General features: G+C 42.2%; 3 protein-coding genes across 9 annotated transcripts; 2 read left to right on the top strand and 1 right to left on the bottom strand.

The window, feature by feature from the left end:
* Positions 1–1,603: 1,603 nt before the first annotated feature.
* LOC119291621 lies at positions 1,604–4,904 on the top strand. Its single transcript, XM_037570416.1, has 9 exons — positions 1,604–1,877; positions 2,531–2,801; positions 3,099–3,151; positions 3,333–3,369; positions 3,544–3,609; positions 3,893–3,991; positions 4,069–4,222; positions 4,304–4,380; positions 4,473–4,904. Exons 1-9 carry the CDS (start codon positions 1,774–1,776, stop codon positions 4,539–4,541), a joined length of 930 nt encoding a protein of 309 aa, XP_037426313.1. The 5' UTR covers positions 1,604–1,773; the 3' UTR covers positions 4,542–4,904.
* A 1,348-nt stretch (positions 4,905–6,252) lies between these two features.
* Positions 6,253–10,113, bottom strand: LOC119291620. Its single transcript, XM_037570414.1, has 5 exons — positions 9,930–10,113; positions 8,618–8,884; positions 7,907–8,038; positions 7,666–7,782; positions 6,253–6,853 (listed from the first exon to the last, which is right to left on the bottom strand). The coding sequence occupies exons 2-5, from the start codon at positions 8,882–8,884 to the stop codon at positions 6,518–6,520; spliced, it is 852 nt and encodes a 283-aa protein (XP_037426311.1). The 5' UTR covers positions 9,930–10,113; the 3' UTR covers positions 6,253–6,517.
* A 2,718-nt stretch (positions 10,114–12,831) lies between these two features.
* Positions 12,832–17,091, top strand: LOC119291618. 7 transcript variants are annotated; one of them, XM_037570412.1, is made up of 6 exons: positions 12,832–13,353; positions 13,843–13,943; positions 14,058–14,382; positions 14,592–15,038; positions 15,360–15,607; positions 16,710–17,091. In XM_037570412.1, the coding sequence occupies exons 1-4, from the start codon at positions 13,161–13,163 to the stop codon at positions 14,840–14,842; spliced, it is 870 nt and encodes a 289-aa protein (XP_037426309.1). In that variant the 5' UTR covers positions 12,832–13,160; the 3' UTR covers positions 14,843–15,038; positions 15,360–15,607; positions 16,710–17,091. The 7 variants fall into 7 exon arrangements, with proteins under 7 accessions (XP_037426309.1, XP_037426307.1, XP_037426308.1 ...); XM_037570410.1 differs by having other exon boundaries at positions 15,343–15,607; XM_037570411.1 differs by having other exon boundaries at positions 15,337–15,607.
* The last annotated feature ends 1,012 nt before the right edge of the window (positions 17,092–18,103 follow it).

The following is an 18,103-nucleotide window of genomic DNA, read 5'->3' as shown; positions in this document are numbered from 1 at the left end:
AGGTTCTTAAGGTGGTTAAGGCCATGCCACCACATAAGGTGTTGGGACCGGATGGGTTCACCGGGCGTTTCTACACTTCTTGTTGGCACGTCACTGCGTTCGACTTCATGAGAGCCCTGGATGTGTTTTACCGAAGCGACATGTGTGGTTTGCCTGTGACCCAATAATGACCTTGTCTCTCTGCTAGCTAATATAAGTTGGAAGGGGTCATGGACATCAAGGACTTTAGGGCCGTCAGTCTTGTCCATGGCGCGGTTAAATTTTCTGACAAGATATTCTATCATGTTGGCTGGCAGTTGAGCTACCTCATTTAGTGGGAGTACACCGAAGCGCACTTGTGCAAGGTTGATCCCTTGACGACAACTTCATGTTGGCCCAGTGCATGACACGCCAATATCTAGTTGGATGTCGTATGAAGCTATTTAACTATCTATGTATTTGAAGTTGAAGTTACTGAACACCGGGATTGCTTGGACTCAGGTCAGGCAAAATCCATGCTTGACTTGCAGATGTTGGCGGCGGCGACACTCGCGGGAATCATTTCCCTTCCTGGAGGTGCTGCCATGGCCTTTATTCGTGCCCCTCTTCGAGCATCAGGGAAAACCCTAGGTCTTGTTCTTCTAATTGGATGGCGGCAGCGTCACAACGGCGTTCTCCTTCTTGAAGGCGCTATCATGCTAGCTCGTGGTGTCCAGGTGTTGGATTTGAAGATGTTCGACTTGTTGATTTGGTCTGCTCCTCTAGTTTTAGTTTTGGTGGTTTAGTTGTGTCCTTCACCCTGTTCGAGCTAAGCACCCCCATCTATCTCTCTCTGCTCTGGGCACCATGCTCACGCCTCCTTACGTTCATGTCATGTGTTGTATCTTCTTTTTTTTACTCATTCTCTTTTCTTCTATCAATGAAAAGATACGCAAGCTTCGCGTGTTCGCGAAAAGAGTTGCCATGTCCGGTTTGATGTTGAACTTATTAATGTCCGGTCGTATGAATGCCATGCGTTTATGTACGTTCTGTTAATCTACGTTGCATGTGGTTGCATGGATATGGGGGATTTGAATACGAGGGATGGCTGCGGACAAAAACAAAATGAGTGGTTGGGTGTTGTCCACGGACGCGTCCGCAAACGTATATGGGCTCATATCAAGCAAGTCCGGTTGTAGATGCTCTTAGACAGCAAATGCACAATTGAAGGATAAACCTCAATTTGCATTCCATGAAGTAGTATGTTTGTTTTCCCCCGGAAAGCAGTATGAGTTTGTTCCAAATGTGTCAAACTGCCCCCCTCAAATCCCTCTTGCCCCACCAAAAATACAAATATTGCCGTGCTTTTCTCCTTGGCACATGTGGCAGCCACAAGGATAATGCGATGAATGAATAGACGCACTATAATTATTTGTAAACAAAATGCCCTATATGGCGAATCATGTGGTCACTCACACAGTCACGCGGTAGAGCTGCGGGGCCACGGCGCCGAGACGTGGGCGCTTAGTGCGCACGAAACAAGCTGTAGGCGGCGGCCATCCACCGGAAAAAAGATCCCAATCCAGCAAACCGGACGCGTCAGGCCCACAGAAAAAGGGACACGGATAGAGGGAGCAGAACAACTACTAGCAGAGAGCTGAAGGCAGAGAGGGGGAAGCAGCCGCGAGGTTGGTGGTGCGGTTCCCGGGTAGACCGCCAACCCGGACCCCGCCGCGCCCAGCATTTCCCCTCGCCGCGCCGCCGGAGAGCACCTCCACCCCCTGCCCCCTTGGACCAGGAGCTAGCAAGTCCGGGATGGCGAGCGGAGCCGTCGCGCCGCCGCCGCCGCTGGCCGGCGGGCGGCGCGGCTTCGGTGGCCGGGGAGTCCTCCTCCGCCGGCGCCTCGCCGCCACGCCGATGTGAGCAGCCTTTATCCACTTCCTATGTTTGCGGTCGGTTTGGTCGCCGGGTCCGTGGACTGCTAGACTGGTAGCTTTTCTTGTTCGAGGAGCGAGGGATTTCGTGTTCTTAGCCGCTCGTTGCAGCAAAGGCAGGGACATGCCTGCTTGAATAGGGATCAAGTAGATCAAAAGGATTTGAGAGCTTCGTTGGACACTGATTGCCTGTTGCAAGATGTAATTATTCATCAATTCCTGACCCGGAAGGGTAGTCAGATAGTTCAGTTTAGGATCTATGATTCACATTATTATTTGTTGAATTCTTGTGGGCTAATTTACCGATCGCCAACTTTTTGCTACAATTTCATTCAAAGCGGAGAAGATAAAGATACTGATATGTTGTTCTGGAAAACAACAATGCTGCAAAGTGTTTTTGCTCGGATGCAGAACTGCACAGTACTTTGAAAACATATCATTACTTGTCGTGTAATTGTGAAGCTGAATACTCGCGGTACGACTAGAACCCAATTTTACCCGGATTAGGTTTCTGAATCTCGTGGTCTTTTCTTGCTTTGTAAGCATAGAACTAGCATGGATATGTGAAAGGTCACATCACGCTTACATTTTGCCCATGTCGTGCATTATTTTCATGCAAAATCAGTTTTTTCTTTCAGGAAAGATGAACCCGTGGTCTCTACAAACGGTGGAAAAGAGGAAATGATTGCCCATAGTGTTAATGTTGCCAGAAAAGCATCCATTCCTGGAGTTTCATCAAGTTTATCCAATAGGACAACAGTGACGACGCCAACACCTTTGCATCCAGCAGAACCACCTGATCTCCGTTTCAATCGTCTTCGACCCCCTATTGAGAAAAGTGATTGCAAATACACAAGATATTTTGGTCGCTATGTTGCTCGGGAGGCTATAATGGATGAGGAATACTGGGTATTATTCTTGTTACTTGCAAAAAATATACATTCGCTGATTCTGGGCAATAACTTATAGTCGTCCATTTCTGATTGACATGGTCGGCACATGTGTTTATGATGAGTTAGTGACAATAATTAATAGGCTACCTGTCTTTTGTTTCTCATGCTAATAAGCTCAGAGCATGAGATCTGTAAATACTAACATTTATATTCCAAATCATTTACCTTCACAATTTAGTTAGTGCTATGAAGTAACGAAATAACATTTACATTACCACTATGCCTTACATCTCTTCTTACCAAGACTTTATAGATTGCCGCATGGTTGAGAGCAGAAGATCATTATGAAGATCAGTCAGGCGATCGGTTAGTATCTAAATTACAGTGCTGGTGCACTTTTTGTTACTCCCTCCGTAAACTAATATAAGAGTGTTTAGAATACTAAAGTAGTGATCTAAACGCTCTTATATTAGTTATTTAGTTTACAGAGGGAGTAGTTAATATCCTTGTAACTAAAATCTATTGTACTGTTGTTTTCTCACTGCAGCTATGTTGAAAGCTTCAAAAGAAAGTTTGCATCACAGGTACGTGTGTAATCAGTTAGTCATATTTTTGTGTTACTAGAGGCAAGTGGGATGGTAATGATGTCGACACGTGCACATTTTCCACCAGCTGATCATTTAAAAGTTGACACTTGTAGCCGTGTATCATTTTCTTGCAATATGTCAAATGTATCATCGTCAGTCATCTCACTGCAGGAATTTCATGCTTTAAAGAAACGATGTAGCAGGCAGGTTGGAGAGAAGTATACCTGTTTTGTTGCGGTATGAGAGTAAAGCTATTTGTAACCCATTTATTACTGCATTTTGTGTAAGCATGTTGTTCATGAAATAGTATGTTATGCTAGTTCTGAGATATGCTTTGAGGGAAGACACGCGAAAATGGCTACCCAACAACGGACAAGTTAAAACTTCACTTTTCTGTTGTTAGAGATCTTTTAAACAAAAATTAGGTCTACATTTTCAATCACTTTTAAATGTTGCTTTGATTATATTTTCCTTATATTTCACGGTTAATTAACATCTTGCCCACGGTAATATATTGCAGGTAAAGAATGATGACGTTACACGAACTGTGCTGAATAGTGTTGTTGGTACGGTAGATCTATGTGTCAGGCATCCTCTATATGGGGAGACATATCCCGCGGTATGGAAAATAGCACCAATATCTTTGTATTACTCCTGCCTGTGTCTTTGGAAGTTACGTTTCGAAATTATTCACAGGAGCCTGGAAACACGCCATTTTACTCTAGAATCTTTCAGCCAGATCAGCCAAAATTTGGATATTTAACCAATGTTTGTGTTGCTAAGTATGCACGGCGTCAAGGGATTGCCAGCAACATGTTGTTATTGGCCATTGATGCTGCAAGACTCGATGGTAAAGCATTAGGCTTGTCTGGAATTGTAAAACCACAGATAATAGTAGTTCATCCGCTGATACCTTCGCCCCTTATTGTAGGTGCTGAAAGTATTTATATTCATGTACATAAGGATAACTTGCCAGCTCGGAGGCTCTATGATCATGTAGGATTCAAGGTATATATGATTTTCATTTCAAAAGAGGTATGCATTTTTCCATTTAGTTATAGAGCTCTAAGTTGAATTGCTCTTATGTTGGTTATTTGTAGATGGTTGACATGGATGGTGCTCGCCAGTCATCAGATCTGTGCTTACTCTCCTTCAGTTCCACCCACTAGGCTAGTTAACAGGGGATTTATTCCCATATCCTTTGTGCAGGTGAAAGTATGCCATCAGTCCTCTTGATTTAGAAAAAGCAGGACGGTGTCAGTGAATATGTTTTACCATCTTGCACATGATAAAAGATTGTAAAGTTCAAAATCCTTGGAATCGTCTACATGGGCGACAGTAGGGGTGTCCAGAATGCTGTTGATGTATGTGTGGGCTTTTCATCTGAATGCTTCGTTCTTTTGTTACTGTACAGTTTGTGAAACAAGCCCATCTGATGGCTCTGGGTTCATTCTTGTGAGTCTTCAAGAACAAATGTACATCCATGCCAACAAACATTCGTAATAAGATCTGTGATTAAGCTCCTTTGGCCATAGTTGGGTCGGGTCTTTTAGTTTTTTGACTGAGTCTACAATTCTATGTTTGGCTAGGGCTGTTTGGATCGAACAGGCCAACTGGGCCAAGGTGCACAGCCCGATTTGATTAAAAACATCTGAACATCATAAATTTTCAATACTAATAAATAATAATCATATTTTCCTTCCAAAACTCAGAAACTTATTGTTATAGTTAGTTTTAGCATGAAATAAGTTAAACCCTCACCAGTGTAACATAATTGCTTTGCATATGCATTTGTTGTATGTAGATGATACAAAATAAAATCATTTGTCATTTATCTTTTGATCTGCCAAGAATGAAATCATGGAAAACTCAATTATGAAATAAAACCCCTAAACTGGAAAAGGTACAAGTTGGGGTTATATCCATGGATCATTCCTGTCGTATATTCTGCTATTCTATCTGGACTGTCCTTATCCAACTGCTCGATTTTCTGACAAGGTCACTTCTGAAATCTTGAGTTAAACTTGAGGTCCATTTGTTTGTTGATGTTGGTATATCAATATGGCTTTGAACCAAAACCTGTGCTCATCGGTTCATGAAACCGGAACAAGTTCAGACCAGATCCCTTCCCGTGCTGAAAGTTTGAGCACTGCTGGGCTCTAACAAAGGCAAACCTGGCATGGGAGTACGAATTCTTCAGACTGTATGTTACGTTACGCAAATCCAGTAGCCAACCCTGCCTACCCTAGTGATCATGCCATCATAGCTGCACGTAAACAACCTTACTGATTGTAAATCAGACAGTCTAAAATCCAGTGATCAAAGTGACTGCATGAGCCTAATTTAGTGATCGTAGATGGATTTTAGTACTCCCTCCGTTGGCAGAAAAAATTATATAATTGAAATCTATTTTTGAATACGAATTCACTGGTATAACTTTTGCTCCCGCCGTTGTCGGTCTCGCTAGTTAAATTTATGGTCAAAGTTGAAGCACGAGAATAGCACTATATTTTGGAGTCGAGGGAGTACAAAGCTAACTAAATAGTACCCTAGCGTTAGCGGCTTGTTCCGGCGGAGACAGTGGTCGTTCACTGGTCTAGGAGTGCTTTGTACTTCTGATGGAACCTTTATAATCGATCCGAATCCTTCTCATAAAAAGAAGTACAGTATTGACATTATTACACTGGTGACATAAAAAGAAGTACAGTATTGACATTATTACACTGGTGACTATATAGAGGGGTTCTTGAGAGACGGTACCTCACAAATTGCCATGTACTCCCTCCGTCCCACAAGGTAAGACGTTTTTTTGACACTACACTAGTGTCAAAAAATGTCTTACATTATGAGACAGAGGGAGTAGTAATAACAGTAAAGATATAATGACCATTGCAAGGTCGCTTGTTCATCTCAATTCATTTTAATATCTTATACAGGAACGCACAATGTATTGTCAAAGTATAACTTTGATATATAACAAGCATAAGCATCCCATCCTCAGTTTTAAGTTTTGAGATGCATCAATCATTTCCCCCAATGGTAGAGTAACACAGAAACAAAAATGATTGTGTATATAAAAGTATTATTGCGAGCTCCCACATGAATAAATGCCCCGAAACTTATATGCGCCATTTGCTTCTTGCACTTAACGGGGCAGGTCGAACAGCTCAGGCAGATGCGCATTCGTGAGCTTGGTCCTTTTAGTGATCTCTTTCTGCTTCTTCTTGGCCTTCGGCTTTGGTCGCTGGCCATGAATCTGCGCCGCTGCACGCCGCTTGGTCGTGTCGGTTGCTGGCTTGTGGCCGTTCTTCAGCAGCTCCTTCTCGATGTCGATCATGTCCCGTGGCAGCTCTATCTCCCGGTACAGCTGCTTCAAGTCGGCATCGACCTTGATCTTCGATTTGGGATCATTTGGGTACACAATGTCTTCCTGGGAGTCCATGCTTGACAGCCACCAGACATCACCTGAGGCTTTGAGAGCCTGCGGAAAACAAGATTTCAGCCATATACATCGGACTTCTGGGATGAATTCCTAGTTTGCTCACACCAATGCAATGAAGAGACTGACTCCACAAAGTAACACCAGTACTGAAACACTGATCAGTAAACGATCTGCCTAGTTTCAATATCTTGAAACTAAGTCGTGCTTTGCTTGCTGCTCTATTTATCTGCAGCAAAGAAACACCACTATGGGACTGCAAGTAATTTCACCGATTCATTATGGCTGTGTTCCATCAGACACCAGGAAACACTGTTTCCAAGCAAATAAATTGCCTGTCATGGGACACATCAACTTCATATATTCCTCAGTTCCTCACTGGTTCAAGTTAACTAAATATCATTTTTTGTGCTTAGCTGAAGGGCTGTGCTGTTGTGTACAGTCCATCAAGTTCAATTATTTACCAGCAGCGAAGTAATCAACCATTGAAATATTCCAATAACCACTAGAAGTGCACGCAAAAGCAACAACAAACATTAAAATTTAACCTCCATAAAAGCTCGAGATCCTGTTAATTGTTCCAATAGAAAAGGTAGCTTTGAGCATTACGCTGTAATAAGAATTTTGGAACATAACCAATGGAATCCTACTTAACTGTACTTTACATATACGGAAAAAAAAAACAAGGATCGCTAAAAGATCCCAACATTAAAATCACGAACCTCTGTACATAAGACTACTTGGTTTCTGAATACATATACAGTTAGTTCAACCATCAAATTTGATGCACAGCATGCAAAATAATGTGGCACCTACCAGATTGCTCAAAATCTTAGACCAAGAATAATAGTCACCTGTAGATCATCCAATACGGTTGGATATGAATCCTTGACCTCCACAACAGGAAGACCCTCAGGAAACCTTCTGATCAAATGAAGCAATTGATCTTTCCCCTTCAAATCATGCTTGGACTGCATAATTTCAAATGGCGGGTCAATATGCAACCTATGTAAGATGAAAGACAGAGTCTTTCACGACGGAAGAGAAACTATTTCAATTATCAACGTGTAACAAAATAATCCTCGATGCAATTACCTTGTAAGAGAAACGCTTCCCATCAAATTGTACTTTGGGATTGTTTGTCAGACTATCAAAGACTGCCTTGTTACTATTAATTGCAACATATGTTGCTTCATTTATTTGCTCTGCTGTATAAGCAAGTCTTGTCTGCAGGTTCACAAGAAAAGAGGGGTATTATTTTACACAGAACACATTATAACATATATTCAGGACAAACACTGTAAGAGAACATTCCTTTTGTTACTGTACTATTAAGTCTGACATTAAGCTAATAAGTTGGGGAAAAAAATCAAGAATTAAATATGCAAAATAAGGTGCAGAACCATTTTTCAGGCTTGAATAAATATCTCCATTTTTGCGTTAGGACCACCAGTATCTGATAACTGAGAGCGCAATTATATATTATATTTGTCACTAAAAGCAACAGCAATATCCTATGACATCACTGCTCTGTTCGTTTTATAGTTACCCAGAGAAAACTAGTACTGTAATTTTTTTCTCTAACCTAAAGACAACATAAGCAACAGCAGAACTTATCCAAAAAATCACTTATTGTCCTATAAGACAACATGAGCAACAGCATGAGCAACTTGCATTGCATGATCATTTATACTAGTAGCTATTTTGCAAGGAAAAACAGATAACAGATAACCGTATCACACTACGCATGGGGCGGAATAATGGAAGATGGGGTAATCCCATCAAGTGGAACTTTTGGCAACTTACCTTGTAAAGCAGTTCAATAACTAATTTGATCTGTGCTCCGACAGGAGACTTCCTCACTGAATTGATGTGTTGAAGCCTTTCTGTATCATTTGAGAATTTAATAGCCTGTATCTGTTTTGCTGGAGCTGACGGAGCATTTGCTGGTCTAGACCTTGGAGCATTGTGTGACTTTGTGGTTGAAGCTTGGGTTGCAGCAATGCTGGATAGAGTTGTCTGGCATCTCTCCTGCTGTTGTTTAAATTTGCTGAGACGTTCATTAAGAGCCATCTGGACCAAAGATTGTTATACTGGATTAATGATATGGCACCAAACAACATACAGGATTACTTGGAACTGGACACCCAACTATCTGCCTGATACGAGCAAAACCAACATAACAAGGAATGCATAAATTACACTGCATGTTGAACGAGACAGAGTATTACCACATTGGTTTCAACTTTGACATTTTCTAACAAATAATGATAATGATCATAAATTGATAAGGAATAGCAAGTTTAAGGTGATCCTAATTACACAATACCCAGTGATTGCTACGTGTATGCACAGTCAGACAGATATAATCAAACATATCATATGTTCCTTCTCTGCATCATGTTTCCACTTTGCATTCAGTGTGTCCTCGTGAATTAACATTGGCATTCCAACAAGCTTTACTACAACTCATGAGTTAAACCTGTTATGCTGTATTCACCTTTTGTTCATCCAACGGAAGTGGTGAAACCGCTTAAAACTTGGATTTTGTGGCGTAATGGATTATTTTCTTGCCTGAATCTGTTGGGGAACAGCTTAATCCCATGTCGTTGTGGTTAAGGAAGTGATACTAAAACACAGGAATTATGTTCAGATCACATGTGTTCTGGAGTGATGTGCCCTCTATCTAACATAGTGAAGTATCAGTTCTACTCAAGCAATCCACTAAAATCAGTCTCTGATGTTGGATTAAGTGAGGATGCATGTGGACATCATTTCACCACACACTCAGCATCAAATTCTGCTGCGAAATATCCACAAAACACATTAGCTAATTACCGAATGGGTCTGTATGGCATCAACCCAAATCCAACTTGACAATCGGGACATTGCGCCCAAAAATAAATAAAAAAGCAGCTAAGAAAGGGGGACGATCGATCGTTCCAATAAGGTTTGATCCCTATATAAGATCCTACTGAATCCCGCCCAAGATTCTCGGATCCCGATCACGGCTCAGTCTACGAAACCAAATCGCAACCCAGGGAAGCAATCGACCCGGGCAGATCAAGCAACGGAGAACTGATGGACGCGGGGGGTCTGGAGAGTAGGGAACCCGTACTGGATCCGCGGCAGCGGGGCCGATCCGGCAAGCTCGACGCGCCCTTCGGCGAGATGCCGGCGACTGAGCGGCGGAGGGGCCCGGCGGCGATGCGGTGGGGGGCTAGGGTCTGGTCGGCCCAAGGGAGGGAGGCGGACGCTGCTGTCTCGGCTTCCTACCTCGCCTAATTTCTCTCTTGTGCTAGCGCTGCGCCTGCTGCCGTACATCACCCCACCGCATATGAGGACCGGGAATGATGTGAGTGGCGGGCTCACATGGGCCTAAATGGGCTAAAGAGGAGGATGTTTCTGGGACGCGCGCGGCTGCCGAGCGAGAGCGGGCCCAGGGGACGCGGCGAGCCCTATTTGACGCCCGCGTGCGTCAAACTGCTGCAGCTTCACTGAAGCGCACGCGGGCGGCCGGCCCAGTTCGCTGCAGAGCGTGCTGCCTGTTCGCTGTTTTGTTTTTTCGTTCGTGTTCTTCTGTTGCCTTTTTGTTTTGTTTTATTTATTATCTTTCGGTTTTACCTTTCTAGTTATTTTAGTTATTTTTGTTTTTCTATTTCTAGTTTTATCTTTCTCTTTCTTTTTTCTCTTTTACATTAAGGAAATGTTTCATCCTGCATTTTTTCATTAATACTTTAATATGATGAACAGTGTGTTTCCTCTGTTTATTTTAATTTTTCTTCCTTTCTTGTGTATTATACAAGAGTTCATAGCATATTAAAAAAATGTTCATCATATATTTAAGAAAATGTTCACCTTATATTAAGAAAATGTTCGTTGTGTACTTCAAAATTGTTCAGCATATATCAGAAAAATGTTCAATGTATATTTTCAAATTGTTCAAGTTATATCACAAAACTGTTAAATATGTATTTTCAAATTGTTCAGCATATATCACAAAAGAGGTTCAATGGGTATTTGAGAAATGTTCATTGTATATTACGAAAATGTTCAACGTATATCAACAAATGTTCAATGGTCGATTTTTTATTTTTGTATCAGTCACTACATATAGTTCTTAAGTAGTCGCGCCGCGTTTTGCTTGCAATCACGCAACAGCTCAAGTGGGAAGGAACGCTCACTCTCTATCGTTGGGTTGGGAGTTTGATTCCTAGGTATAGCGTTGTTTTTTGGGATTTTTAGCACTGGCTCGCTGTAACGCCAAGAAACGGGCCAGCTCATTCAATCGCGCCCTGCGCGAATGCTTGTCTTCTTGACGCACGCGAGCGTTAGGGAATTTCCTATTGGCCGCTCACTGCGGCAAAATGCGGGCGCTTAGCACAGGAGGGACAACCGAGCGACGCTGCCTGGGCCAGCCCACTTAGATACGCTACCAGCTGCCCAATCCGGTTTTGTGAACCTTCTAGAAGGTTCCCTGAACCGGGTTTTCGTTGCTTTCATCGGTTTTTCCGTTTTTTTTCTTTTTCTTTTTCTTTTTATTTTTTTTATTTTTATTTTTATTTTTTTCTTTTTTTCTTTCTTTGTTTTTCTGTTTCTTTATTTCATTCTTTCAATTCCTTTTCTTCTCTTTCTATTTCCTTTTTGTTCTTCAGATTTTCAAATTCCTTTCTGTTTCCTTTTTCTTTTCTTCTTTTTCGTTTTTTCTGTTTGTTTTCTTTCTTTGTTTTCTTATTTCATTTCCTTTTTCTTTTCTCTTTTTTCTAAATATTCAAATTTTGTTTGCCTTTTCATCAAATGTTTAGTTTTTTAAAAATTGTTCTCAAAATTCAAAAATTGTTCTCGTTACACATAAAAGTGCAAAACTTTTGAACTTAATATAATGTACCAAACTTCAACTTTTTTGTTTAGGTTTTCAAAAAATGTTTGCGCTTCCAAATATATTCAGGATTTTTCAAATTTGTTCTCTGTTTCAAAATTTGTTCTTAATATTCAAAAAATGTTCATGCTTTAAGAAATTGTTCGCGCTTCCAAATTTGTTCTACGTTTCAAAATTTGTTCTCAAGATTCAAAAAAATGTTCATGCTTTTAAAAAAATTCGTGCTTTCAAATTTGTTCTCTGTTTCAAATTTTGTTCTCAAGATTAAAAAAATGTTCGTGCTTTAAAAAATGTTCATGTTCAAATTTTGTTCTCAAATTTCCGAGCTTACAAATTTGTTCTCCGTTTCAAAATTTGTTCTCAAGATTAAAAAAATGTTCATGCTTTAAAAACATGTTCATGTTCAAATTTTGTTCTTGATTTCAAAATTTTGTTCTCTAAATTCAAGAAATGTTCGGCATTTTAAAAAGTGTTCAGTTTATCAAAAATTTGTTCAAGCCTTTTAGTTTTTCTTCTAAAATTTGGAAAGTGTTCTCTTTTTAAGAAACACCTTTTCAAAATAATTTTCGTGTTAGGAATTTGAGAAAATGTTCGGGTCTCTAATACATTTAGCTCCGCACGCCGTAGCAAACCAAGAAAGCTTGTCTATCGCAATGGCGATGCTCGTGCATAGAAAGATGGAGGTCCCTGGTTCGATCCCTCTGTCGAGCAGAGTCGTTAAGGTGTATTTTGCAAACGGGCGCCTGCAGCGCCCCGCGCTGGGCTGACCCATATAGGAGTTTTTTCTTCTGTGTTTTTAACACGCCAAAAAAAAGTGCGCTCGCGGAGATTTGAACAAGCAACCTCCCTCTTTAATCCCATTGTTAGAGTCCAGACCAAAATGAAGCCTCCCCGTGCGTTTGGATTTTCAACCGTTGGATTGGCCTTCCAAACTGATCCTGGCCGTTGGATCACGAGATGGGGAGATCCTGGCCGTTGGATCGCGACATGGGGAGGTCTTGGCCGTTGGATCAAATAGTGCTCTCCGGTTCGTGCCACCGCCTGTAAGTCCCATGCCCCAATGAGGGCATTATCGTCTTTTCTCACGCTGACATATAAAAGCCAGAATGTTGAACCCTAGCCGCCTCTCTCTCCTTTCCCCACTTCTCTGTCGCCTCTCCTCCCGTGGCGGCCAGCCGCGCTGCTCGCCCTCGCACTCCTCCTTGTGCTCCTCCGCGCGGCGCGCGCCCTCGCCTCGCGTTGCGCCTGCTGCCTCAAGCCGCCCCGCCGCACCCTCTCCGCCGCCGGCGCAGATGGGGGCCTCGCCGGTGCGCCCCTCGCCTCCATGCCGCCCACCGGGGGGCGCCTGGTTCAGGGCCGCCCTCGCAGTCCGCCGCCCGCCGGGAAGCACCGCGGCCGCTGGTGCTCCGCGCCGCAGCTCCTCAGTCGAGCTCACGCGCCGGCATCACCGGGAGGAGTGTGAGCCGCTAGATGGCCATCCATGTCGCCGTTGTCGTCGTTCTTCGCGCCACCGGATGGAATCGCCGCCACTGCACGCCTCTGTCGAGCTTGTGCCATTGCCGTCGTCGCGGGCAGGCAGAAGCCTCTGTACGGCGTCGCCGCACAAGCCGGATCTCTGCACCTCCTCTCAAGCCGCCGGATGGCGCCCTCCATTGCCTGAAGGGTAATACTTTCTCATTCAATTGATTCTGTCAACTCCTCGACCTATTTTGGTCGTCTATCATTTCTCGTACTTGGAGATTTAGGTTCTGCTTCTAAAAGTCTGAATAATCTGTTGAAAACCTGCCTGATGTGATACGACTAATATGTCTATCCGCTGATACAAGTGATTCGTTTGTGTGTGACGAGTTGTATGGTCATTCTGGAATACTCTAATTCTCTACTGAGCTGTATGTTTGCTAAATGAGTCATTGATTATGTATTCCCTGGTCCTCTATTTTCCCTTTGCTCTCTATTTGATCCTAATGTTGTTGTTGATTATTCTGTTGTATATTGGTTATTTCGTATAGGCATAGTTTGAAGGAAGTTTTGGACAGCCGCCGTGCTGAATGAATTCCATACTGCTTTTCTTCATGATGGGGCTGAATGTGTAGAATTTGCTTCAGACTCATTTATTATCTCAGTTTTAAGATAATTGCTGGTTATTTAACAGGTCTCAAGCTTGATTTCCACTATGTTGGTTTAGCAGATTACTATTGCCTAGCTCAACTTCTCAAAAAGAGGAGCTGGGACCTGGGAGGAATGACTCATCTGGTACAGTGATTAGATGATGCCTTGAGGCTTTTGTAGACTATTCATAAATTTAAATTTCTTTGGCAAATGCTTCGCAGAGAACATACTCACTTTGTTCACTTTTGGCAAATACAGGATACCAAGCCTATCTCCATTGGTGGTTCCCCAAATCATAGCCAATCACCTGTAGCTCACTCAAGAATTAGAGACGATGAAACCCAAGAAACTGAAGCAGGAAAATCATTGAATGAGAAGCTAACATGTGCAAATGGGCCAAATGATTCTTTCCCACAGCATGGTGAACTACCACTGCCAGAGGTCTCTACAAGTGTAGGAGATGCTGATATGCAGGATTCTGTGAAGAGTTTAAGTGAGAAGCTCTCTGCTGCTCTTTTGACTATCAGTGCTAAAGAGGACTTGGTGAAGCAGCATGCAAAAGTTGCAGAAGATGTTGTTGCAGGTAATTTTTTTTAATATTAGATTGCATGCATTCATGTTAGCCAGTAGTTTCCTCTCTTTATTCAGAATCTCTGGGGAAATTAAGAAAGAGTAAACTCTTAGATGTTTTTTTTTTGCATGCTCTTTGAGCAAATTTAGAATGGTATGGAACAAGAAGTTTATTTATTATATTGGAGTAGTAGTTAACTCATACTTATAAATTATTTGTAGGTTGGGAGCTTGCTGAAGGTGAAGTTAGTAACCTGAAGCGGCCACTTGATGCTTCATCTCTGAAGAATCCCTCTCTGGGGTCGCTCTGGTTGCCCCGTCGTCGTCGCCCATCCTCTCCACCCCACCCCGGCCTGTCTCCTCCCTGCCCGCCGAAAGGATGCTGCTGCTCACGCCGCTGCACCACTGGAGGAGCGCATCGACTGTGGCGCTCGGCTCTCCTCCCTGCCCGCATCTTCTTCGTCGCCGAGTAGCGGCAGGTGCAGAGGCGCGTGCGCTGCACCCCCACGCCGTCGACGCAAAGATTCCCATAACCAGTTCGGTGGCGACGCGACCGGCAGCGGCGGCCTCTTCTCGGCAGGCACAGACCGCAAAGTCGTCTTCTTCTCCGGCCTCTTCCACACCATCATGGACGCCGCAGAGCTCATCCTCGAGAAACTCCTCTACCAGGTACAACTATTCAGATTCAGGCCCTCTCCCTCTCCATCTGTATCTCTCCAGCTACTTATTACCAGCCAGCGATCCATTCTATGCGGAAATTCCACAATCGATTTGACGAAGATGCCACCCAAATAGGCCGCTCACAGAACCATCTCAACTGTTGCTATGTATGCTACCTTGTGTTCGGTTTTTTGTTTACTGATAACTACCTTCCACAAGCTTCACAACGTCCCAACTGAGTTGGATCTATCATTTAGTTATTGCTGCTTACAGAACCATCTCGTATGTTGCATTGCTGCTATGGTAGCTGCAGTTTGTTTTCTCATTCAGTGACAAACTACACACAAGGTGCGGTCATATACATCATGGCAGCGCCGGAAGGAGGCGTATGACAGCCACGCTGAAAGGAGCAGAGCACACCGTCGCCATGGGAGGAGCACCAGACCATCATTCTCGGGATAGCTCCATCTAGAAAGGGTGGCCTCTCCTCCTACGTCCTCGTCGGTTCCATCCCGTTCGTTCTGCCGCCTACTGCCTCACATGCCGCGCGGGTCTGGGAGAGAAAGAAAAATTCGAAGGTAATAGATGTTGTATTTCCCTATTTCCAGAATGTAGATATTCTGTATTTGATCTCTGAAGAGATGATTTAGATGTTTAGTCCAATACAGGTTAGTTGATTCTGCGTGCCTCTCTCTTTCTGATTTGCCTGTTCGTCCACCCAAGTATGGCTGCACGTGAGCAAAACTTAGTACAGGTTGGGCCTTGGCTTCCTATGGCATCATGACTGTTTTCCCTCTACAATCAAGTATCCCACTGTCTATATATGAATATTTAGTAGAGGAGTGCGTAGCTCTGTTGTCTATATATGAGTATTGCCGAGCTGATGAATTGATTAGCTCCTTGGTGTTGCTGAATTCAGCTTGCTATGCTGATGTAACTTTTGATAGGTCTGTTACAACTGGGCATAATGTAGATTGAGAATATACATTGATTTTTCTTGATGTTTCATTCGCTAATCTTAATATTTAATTGTAGTGTCTTACCTCTAATTCACAAATAAATACCTTGTGGAATTCCCGAATCCTTCAGTCTAGCGTATGTGAATGAAACTTGCATGCGGGGTGTGCTAAAGGTTGAGTCTGTCTAATAAGAGGCAAGGATAACAGAGCTGCTATAACAACTAATTGTACATGGTTTATGCAAGCATCAGAAATTAGACAAGGTCATATCTGTGTATGTCTTTAAGACTTGGAAGGACCTACCGTCATTCACCATCCATAGGCTTGCTTTGAGAACGTCATTGCATAAATTATATTCTCACTGTCCATGGAACACACACTTTGAATTATTTGGCTAACAAAGGATCTTCATTAGCATGTCCTTCGTCGCAACACCTGGGCGAGCTAGAAGACAAGGTATATATATCAGAATAACTTCATAAGGGCTCAGAATAGCATAGTACATTCTCCTGTTCATTTAATTTATGATATGTTTAGTGATGTTCTGTCATATGCATCTAGCTTACTGGCATATGCATATGTTATATAATTTAATTTGTGATATGTTCAGTGATCTTCTGTTCCTGTTGTAAAGTAAAAGGATAACAAAATATTAGGTCTCCTTAGTTCCAAATATGGTTCTATTTTTTTTTCCTTTGATGCTATGTGCCACACTATGCAGAACAAGGAGAGATTGTTGAGGCAGAGACGTGACAATTTTTGAGGTCATGATCATCACCATGAAGCAGAAGAAGTCATCATATCTTTGCCATGGCGAGGTTCTCACCTGCTTTGCGAGTACTTTGTTTGATATGCTCGGGCTTAAAACTGGTTTTGTGGCATCACTGATAAGGCAAATATGACAGATGCTCCAGTCATCTATTCTATTTTCTATGCTTTTTAAATATATGCCATCATAAGTAAGGCAAATCTGACAATTGTCTCTACTGCTCTGTTTTGCGGGCAATTTCTTTTCCACCGGCCCATTATAATCTCTGTTTGATAATCTGCGACATGCTCATATGGTAATGGTATCCTAAAATGAAGATTCATGTTTTGTTGCATATTTTCCCCCTCTTATATTTTCACCCTTACATTGGTTTATTTATCAAGCCTGCTTTATGTTATTTCTGTTCCAGTATAAAATTTCAATTCAAAGATAGTTCTAATTTGAGATTTGTTACCCTACTTTTGGTAGTACCTCCATGAGTACTAGGAAGACTTTTTAGTAATGTGGTGTTTTTTGGGCCATTCTTGCGGATATACTCTTTTGGGGTGCAAATTCTTATATTTTTTCACTCGAGATTCACTTCCATCTTCTGAGTTCCATTCCTCGACAAGAAAGATGCTCAGATAGAGCTATCCAATACACTACTATCACCATATAGAATATATTGGTTCTCTTTGATCACCGTTGGGACTTGCTTTTGTTATGCAATGTTGCATTTTCTATGACAAGCTCAAAGTGATGTAATGAATCAAACCATTACTATTTTCAGTGATTAGTTCTTTTTTTTAGAGCTGCTGCAAGCCGCACATCCTATCTTTAGGCTCTATAAAAATAGAGGCATCTTAGTTGTCTACACTTCCTATCTTTAAGCTCCATCAGAATAGAGGCATCTTAGTTGTCGAAAGTTTATAGATAATGATTTGGTTGGCACCATGCTGAACCTATTATCGGATTGGATATTACTGTATCCGGCAGCACCGGTGCTGCTGGGTGCGGCAAGCCGCATTTCCTACCTAGTACATACTAGTGCAACCACCCCGCCAATCACTTCGATGTGGTTAACTGGAACCTTTTCTTTCCCTTGTTCTTTCCGTTCTGTTTCTTCTTGTTTTTTTCATTTTATTTCGTTTTGCCTTTTGCTTTTTGTTTTCTATTTTTCTTCTTCCCGAGACAATAAATTATATGGCACATACATGAACTTTTTCGTCAAATCAATGAACTTATTTTGAAATTAGATGAACTTTCTTCAAATATTTGTGTAGTTTTTTAAATCCATTAAAAAATTCATTTTTCTGATGAACTGTTTTCAAATCAGTGAACTTTTTTTCAAATCCGCCGAACTTTTT

This window comes from Triticum dicoccoides, chromosome 4B (assembly GCF_002162155.2).
Source record: "Triticum dicoccoides isolate Atlit2015 ecotype Zavitan chromosome 4B, WEW_v2.0, whole genome shotgun sequence".
NCBI classification, from domain to species: domain Eukaryota; kingdom Viridiplantae; phylum Streptophyta; class Magnoliopsida; order Poales; family Poaceae; genus Triticum; species Triticum dicoccoides.
Note: the sequence above shows the minus strand (reverse complement) of the source record. Positions and strands in the feature narration are given on the sequence as shown.

Excerpts from the sequence above, each read along its gene's own strand:
- LOC119291620 (XM_037570414.1), bottom strand. The coding sequence starts at position 8,884 with ATGGCTCTTAATGAACGTCTCAGCAAATTTAAACAACAGCAGGAGAGA. Across the intron at positions 7,783-7,906 it reads GGAAGCGTTTCTCTTACAAG|TCCAAGCATGATTTGAAGGG; the intron begins GTAATTGCATCG and ends GAAATTATGCAG. Across the intron at positions 6,854-7,665 it reads CCGTATTGGATGATCTACAG|GCTCTCAAAGCCTCAGGTGA; the intron begins GTGACTATTATT and ends TGTTTTCCGCAG.
- LOC119291621 (XM_037570416.1), top strand. The coding sequence starts at position 1,774 with ATGGCGAGCGGAGCCGTCGCGCCGCCGCCGCCGCTGGCCGGCGGGCGG. Across the intron at positions 3,152-3,332 it reads GAAGATCAGTCAGGCGATCG|CTATGTTGAAAGCTTCAAAA; the intron begins GTTAGTATCTAA and ends TTCTCACTGCAG. Across the intron at positions 3,992-4,068 it reads ATGGGGAGACATATCCCGCG|GAGCCTGGAAACACGCCATT; the intron begins GTATGGAAAATA and ends AATTATTCACAG.
- LOC119291618 (XM_037570412.1), top strand. The coding sequence starts at position 13,161 with ATGGCCATCCATGTCGCCGTTGTCGTCGTTCTTCGCGCCACCGGATGG. Across the intron at positions 13,944-14,057 it reads TGGGAGGAATGACTCATCTG|GATACCAAGCCTATCTCCAT; the intron begins GTACAGTGATTA and ends TGGCAAATACAG. Across the intron at positions 14,383-14,591 it reads TGCAGAAGATGTTGTTGCAG|GTTGGGAGCTTGCTGAAGGT; the intron begins GTAATTTTTTTT and ends AATTATTTGTAG.